At 40.9% G+C, this 7,500-nt stretch overlaps 1 protein-coding gene across 1 annotated transcript in view; it reads right to left on the minus strand.

Annotated features, from left to right (window-relative positions):
* LRPAP1 (LDL receptor related protein associated protein 1) overlaps nt 1–1,769 on the minus strand; it is an 807,807-nt gene extending 806,038 nt beyond the window's left edge. Inside the window, exon 1 of the mRNA XM_044071944.1 lies at nt 1,542–1,769. Within this exon, the coding sequence (XP_043927879.1) occupies nt 1,542–1,712 (171 nt within the window). The 5' untranslated portion in view covers nt 1,713–1,769. The remainder of the gene's footprint in view (nt 1–1,541) is intronic.
* Between the last annotated feature and the right edge of the window lie 5,731 nt (nt 1,770–7,500).

Genomic DNA, 7,500 nt, shown 5'->3' on the forward strand with positions numbered 1-7,500 from the left:
AAAATGATGAGTTTTTAAGAAAATTATATGAGAAAAGCTGGAGGTTTTTTTTTTTGTCTGTCCATGTAGGGCATGTGTTTAAGGCTAGGATCCTCTTCTTGAGGCAGTTTTGTGGCCTTTCCAGTTGTTGCAGGTGTTTAGTGAGGTACACGCCAAATGGGGCATTATACTCGATGACTGGTCTATTGAGGGAAGAGTAGAGAGAGATGACACATAGGTTCATAGGTTAGTACTAGGCTAACTGCCCCTGTGGGTCATTTTAAGCCTAGCCAATTACCCCATGTGAGAATTGAACCCTGCACCTTGTGTCTGTAAGGTGAACACCTTAACCATTATGCCAGCCTCCTCCCCCCTATATATGTGTATACATATGTATATTTAACTTATTTTGCCTAACTGTATAACTTTTGACAAATTGTAAACACTGTGGAATTTCTTAAGATGGAAATATTAAAATATAACAATCTCATACAAACATTAATACCCTGTGCAACTATGTACTGTACAGTACTATGTACTGTAATTACTACATTTCGGTGCGGATCCACCACAGAAAAGGGGTTTTAATTCAGTTAGTTTACCCTCATCAACAAATGGAAATATATTAATAAATAATCCAAATCACCAAATGCATTACATAAGGTTGAGAAGTATAACTACAATTTCTACACTGGTTTTATTTTGTAAGATATGCTCTCTTCACCAATTACAAGATCATTACGTAAACGCTCTTGTTTTATGAATACCCTTTGCTACCATTTACAACTGATTTTTAAGCGTACAATTCACATCGTAATGTCTCGACATTGTGCAGATAGGGTCATTTTAGTAACACTAAAGCGCTATGAAAGGCAATGGTACGTCTCAAAGCAGGGCATGTACCTTATGTAATAAACGGTCAAAGTACGTACATTCAGTAAAGCTCAACATTACAGTCGTATAATGCCAGTTGTGCATGCCAACTACTGCAGGTGGTAAAAACTTGTATTCATACTTAAATATTACATTATGATTTTGCCCTCAAGTTTAGTCTTGCGCCTTCTATATGTGAAAATATTCTTATAGGTGCATAAGCAAATACCAGGTTAACTACTTTGATGTATGCTTAACCAATAACGCGAGGTCAGAATCAAACCCAGTACTCTGTGCCTGTGGCAAACATTACGCCAAACCCACCAAGAGGTTATATCAGTCTAAGGGCACATATATTATTGAAACAACTAACGTGAAGAAGATTATCCCTTAAGGCTAACTGTACAAGTTATCTGACAATCACCGCTTCTAAAGAATAAGAGACGTGCTTCTCTGACTTCAGCGCCTGATGCTCAGTTGTCGAAAGGCATGATTGCATTGCCTAAAACAAAACCAACAATCCCAAACTCCGGAGGTGACTTCTTCATATAAATCTTAAAATAAATGCACAAAGTTACATTAAAACATACTAATCTAACACAAGATCCACAATGGGATTAGTCCGGGCAAAATACATCATTAGTTCATAAGAAAACAAAATCATATGACAATCCGAATGAATGACTCACACGATGAGCTTTCTCCCAAATCTGGTTTAGTTTGGAAATCCTAAATTCTGTCTTTTCATCAGCAGAGTCCTTTACGGGTTCGTTCAACTCCTTAGAATATTTACTTCCTAACACAAAAACTCCAAAGTACAAACAAAAAACAACAGTAACCTCAAACCCACAGCTACCCATCTTGGTACCAAGTATGTGTTGCACAACAGCTCAATAATCGGTTTATGTAGTCAGTGCTCAAACAAAAGGTAATAGAGCAAAGGGCTTCTCTATGCATCCTGGGAATCGTAGTTTGAAAATCCTATAACAATGTCTAGGTTCAGTTGATTAGAACTACAGACCCCAAGTACTCCAAATATTTTTTCACATACTACAACTCTCTGAAAAAAAAATACACTGTGAATTATTAGCAATCTTTTGAGGCACTGAACTTCATCTGTAAAATAGTCTAGAATACATCTCAACTTCTTAGCGCAATAAATCTGGACAAGGCTCAAGATAATAGGGAGGCAAAGGTCCAAAATAAGAAACATATTTTAATTATTGTTCTGCGTGGAGACAGGCGTGAATGGGCGTACCTTCGTTGAAGGTTGTGCGTCAGGGCTGGTAACTCGGCACGTAAAAATCAACTACCAATCATTAGCGGACCGGAGTTCCGCTGTGGCGGCCCCTAACCGGGAAGAGCCGAAAGAAACAACAAAAAGAAAATTAAATTGCTAGACTAACAGAATTTGCGTCATTAAACTAAAATGACTGTCATTATTTAGTGACATCAGACCCCAATGATTTAAGGTTTCCAGCGTTTCAGATTCCGAAGTGGGATATTTATTAAGTAAATGTGAAAAATTTGAAGGACAAACAATTCCCCCATCAAGTATAAAGGACTGGTTAGTTACTTTTTTCCAAAATAAAAGGACACTGTTGTAGAGATTCAGCTATTTTTGTTGTTTGAAAGCATATTATGGTGTTGCATATACAAAATATGTGTTTTGTGTAATTGCCAAGTGAAATTTCTGTTTGCATTATACTAACTTACTTTTAATTTCTCAATAAACTGGCTAAAATTTCTCTAACTATTAAAACTGTATTATATAACTTGTATATTTTCTTAACAAATGTTTTCATATTACGTTTAGTTGCTTTTTGTATTATTTTTAAAGAATGTAAATTATTGTTTTTAAAATGTTTTGTAATACTTTGGAGTTTTTCTCCCCGTGCCTGTACTGAAAAAGGACTCCTACCTAGTCAAACTTTCCCAGTAATTAAAAATGTCAATAAATAAATCAGAGGAAACTTAGAAAGCATATTTTAACGTAAAATATCAGGACATTTCACATTTTTTCAGTTTTTTCACAGGATGAAACTGCTCAAATAGGGACTGTCCTGTGCAAAGACGAACAGGTGGTAATTGTACAATGATTTGCTAGAAAACCACAAATTTTATGAGAAACAAATCAAAAATTTGAGGTACAAATTCTGGACATTCTTTGAAAGTTAAGGCAATTGACATGTATGGTTCAAAGAAAGGCATGCTTGTTTGGAAGTGTCTTTTTTCACTGTTTTATAGCCTACCTCTCAAGTGGATGTCCCCAATTTTAATTAATAATTTTGCTGTTATCACTCCTATTTTTTTTTTTTTTTGAGAAGGTGATAGGACTTAGTAGGTAAATTTGTGTTGTTTCACACAATAGTTTGTACTATGTTTGTGCATCTGCTGTATGTTCCAAAATCATACTGTAAGATGTTGCCTTATGATTTAACTCTATACTGTGTTTGTTTTTGGCTACATTATATTACAACTACTTAATTACATTTCTTCCTCTACTGTATCTTCTGGGCTATGGGTGAAATGGATGTTCAGTCGATCAGTCCACTAATTGTGGTAAGGGTTGACATAATGGTTAAGGTGTTTATCTCACCCATGCCAACAGGGGTTGATTCTCACCTTTGCTCACTGACTGGTTATTAACTAGGTATGTGAGAGTCTGCAGACTAGTTGTGTTGAACCTATGAAGCTTATTTTAGAGGAGTCCCTTTATGGTCTAGTGGTTAGAATTTGGCACTCTCAATGCCGCAGCCGAGGCTCATTTTCCAGTCTGGAAAACTTCAATGCAATGCAGTTTTTTTTTTTTTTTTTACTTTCCTGGTGTAGAGATACTCAGAAAAATCATTGCTTTAGATTTAAAATGCATTCACAGTAGTGGTCTGAGGTTCAGTTTCAGAATTAACCACAAAAGAATGTATGAAAGGACTTTGTGCCAGGACCTCTCCTTTTTGCCCTTTACTTCTCAAATTTCCAAGTAAAGAGCCAAAACCTCTTAACGACAATATTTGCAAATGACGGCAAAGTGGGAGCTGTTGATAAGTCAACCTCTGGCACCCAAACCCTCCAACATGAACTCTATGGTAAACTCCAGGTGAACACTGACCGCCTCAAAAAACTCCAGCTTTACTCCGTAACATATCGCCTACTCCAAGGTGATCTCTGCCTAACATATAAAGCTATGACTTATTGGTAAATCACATTGTCTGTGGTGTGTAGGCTCCTGGGTTCGAGCCTTGCAGGGACTGTTTAAATCTGCCCAAGCAACAGAGACCTCCAAAGCAGACATCCAAGCAACTGCTACCCCACAACAATACCCACGTATCACATAGTTCACAAAGTCAGTGTGCCACACAGTCACAGCCCTTAAGGCTAAACAACACACCTAATACACTTGTAATAGGTGATTCTATTGTCAGACACACTGACGTCCCTCTCACCTGGCTGAACAAGGAGAAGGTCATTGTAAGCTGCCTGTCGGGTGCCAGGATCCGCCACATAACACAAGCACTCAGGTCACTCCAAAGCAAGTACAAATATGACTCCGTCATTGTCCATGCTGGTGTGAATGACCTGAGACGTACCTCCCTGGATTACATGAAAAGAGACATAGAGGAGCTCTCTGATCATGTGGCCCAGGCCGGTATGACCCTGACCTTGAGTAGCATCTTACCCTCACCAAGAATGATACCACAGTATAAAGACAAAATGATTAATTTCAACAACTGGCTAAAGTATTGGTGTCACTCAAAGGGGATCCAGTGTCTGTCAGCCTGGGATGACATGCTTGACAAACCACGTTGCTTCGCTAGGGACGGCTTGCACCTGTCACCCCTGGGTTTTCGAATACTGGCCAAGGCTCTTGCCACCCCATAGTGCTTTTTTTAGGCAAGGCTCAAAAGACAAACCCACCTCCTTAGACAGCACAAGGAAAAAGAAACTAAGGGTAATGCTGCTCAACACCAGAAGTCTAAACCTCAAGATGCATGAACTCGAGGCTCTTCTCAGTATGGAGAATATCGATATCTGTGCAGTAACAGAAACCTGGTTTAAGGCTCCCGAGAGCACCCCAGCACTACCAGGCTATGCCTCATACCATGCTTTTTGGCCCCAAAACTCGGACCGAACCACAAGAGGAGGGGGAGTATCCATATTCATCAAAGATACCAATACCTCCAGGCTAGTGGCACTGCATGAAGCATCTGAGACCATCCATGTGCAACTAACAGTGAGCAAAACTGCCTTCCAGTTTGTAGCCTGCTACACACCACCCTCCCAAACTCAGGAACCCCACTCTGCTTTCCTGAAGACACTGGAGAATATGAAGGTCTCTCCAAACACCATTATATTGGGTGACTTTAACTACCCAAACATAGACTGGGAGCACTAATCAAGCCCCAACACCCTAGCCCAACGGTTCCTAGAATTTATAAACTCAAATGCTATGGAACAACTGGTCACCACCCCAACAAGAGGGGAAAACATATTGGACCTGATCATCACCAACATGGGGACTCTATGTTCCATACCAGAGGTATACCCCTCATTGGTAAGATCTGACCATAAATTAATCACTATGAACATCCATATCCCGTTCCCACCCCCAGTAAAGGAAACCACGGTCAAAAACTTCTCAAAAGCAAACTTCCCACTTCTCAAAACCGAGGTAGAATCCTTCAAAGCCCCAGGGCCAGTGGAAAATACGGCCCAGACCGCAGAATCCTTTACAAACGCATTCTATGGATACCTACAGTAATGCATGGATCGTGCTATCCCAAATAAAACCAAGACACACTCCTCCAAAGGCAGGAGACCTGTCTGGTACACCCCAGCCATAAATAAGCTGTACAACAGAAGGAGGAAGCTACTACATGATAGAGCAAAATCCCTGAAAGGTAAGGCAACTCTGATCAGTACTAGCAAGAAACTACAATCCCTCATAAAATCATCTAAGGCTAGCTTCGAAAGAAAAATTGCACAAGATGCTAAAGATAATCACAAGGCTTTCTTTAGTTATGTCAGAAACCTGGGTGGAAACTCCCAGATATGCTCTGAGTTAGTGCAAAATGACAAAAAATACACTGAACCCACAGACATTGCCAACATCCTGGCAGACAGGTTCGGTGCAAACTCCCCCCCCCCACAAATGAGCAAATGACTATCCCAACAGAGTGTAGCCTCCATGACATCACAGATGCACAGGTGAGAGCCACCCTCTCCAAAGCAAAAAACACAGCATCAATGGGACCAGACGGTGTCCCGGGCTGCGTTTTACACGAGCTCCAAGAAGAACTAAACCCTCACTTAAAATCACTGTTGAGTCTCAGCCTTACAACAGGATATGTACCCAAAGAATGGCGTACAGCAACAGTGGTCCCACTCCATAAAGGTGGTGCCACAACGGACCCCGGAAACTATCGCCCTATAAGCCTAACTAGCCTGGTCTGCAAAGCTATGGAGCGTATCATCATGGAACTCATAAACAAAGACATTGGGAACCTCCAAACACTGGATCCTACCCAATTCATCTTTGTTAAGGGCAGATCTTGCCTCTTGAACCTGGTCATTTTCTTTGAAACAGTCACCAAGGCCATAGACAAAGGGAAGGTAGTCCACACAGCCTACCTTGACCTTGCAAAAGCCTTCGACACAATACCCCACTCTGGCATCTTAAATAAAGCTCACCAGCTTAAATATCAACCCCTATGTCACAAGATGGGTTGCAAACTGTCTTAGGGATAGAACCCACATGGTCAGAATTGCAGGTGCCGTGTTAGACTCTAAACCAGTTACAAGTGGCGTCCCACAAGGCTCAGTCCTGGGACCTCTCTTGTTTGGTATATATTTCTCTGAGGTACAGGCTAACACAGAAGGACTATGGCTGACAAAGTTTGCAGATGACTGCAAACTGGGGGCCATAATCGACTCGCTGGCTGACACAAGCATCCTCCAAAAAGGTCTCAGAGAGACGGATAACTGGTGCCAGAGCCATGGCCTAAAGCTAAATGCCAAAAAGTGCATAGTCATCCCTTTGAAAAACAAGTGCCCACAAATTACCACATAGGTGGTAATCCATTAAGTACGGAAGAAGTAATTAGGGATTTGGGGACCCAAGTAGATTGCAATCTCTCCTTTGACAATCACATTGCCAAAGTGATTAGAAAGACATTCTATATAGCCCACCTTATCACAAAGGGGTTCACATCTAGATCAAGAGAGGTAATTGTGCCCCTCTACTCATCACTTATCCGACCCATAATTGAATACAATGCCCCATTTGGGATGTACCTTACCCGACACCTGCTACAACTAGAAAGACCCCAAAAGTACCTCACCAAGAGGATCAAGGGACTCAAACAGATGCCGTACGCAGTTAGGCTAAAGAAACTCCAGCTCTACTCAGTTGCTTACCACCTACTCAGAGGCGATCTGTGCCTGATGTATAAAGCCATGTCCAACCCAGAATTAATGGACATGCTCCACCTCAAGAAATCCAAATCCATCAGAACTACATGCTCCAGTGACTTAAACCTCAGCACAGAAATAAATAGAACATGCTGGAGGGACAGATTCATATCCCAGAGGCTCCCCTCACTCTGGAACAAAATCCCAATCCATGTTAGAGCCCCTCAATGACCATCTTCA

This window comes from Protopterus annectens, chromosome 5.part0 (assembly GCF_019279795.1).
Source record: "Protopterus annectens isolate FY-2018-M chromosome 5.part0, PAN1.0, whole genome shotgun sequence".
Lineage (NCBI taxonomy): Eukaryota > Metazoa > Chordata > Ceratodontiformes > Protopteridae > Protopterus > Protopterus annectens.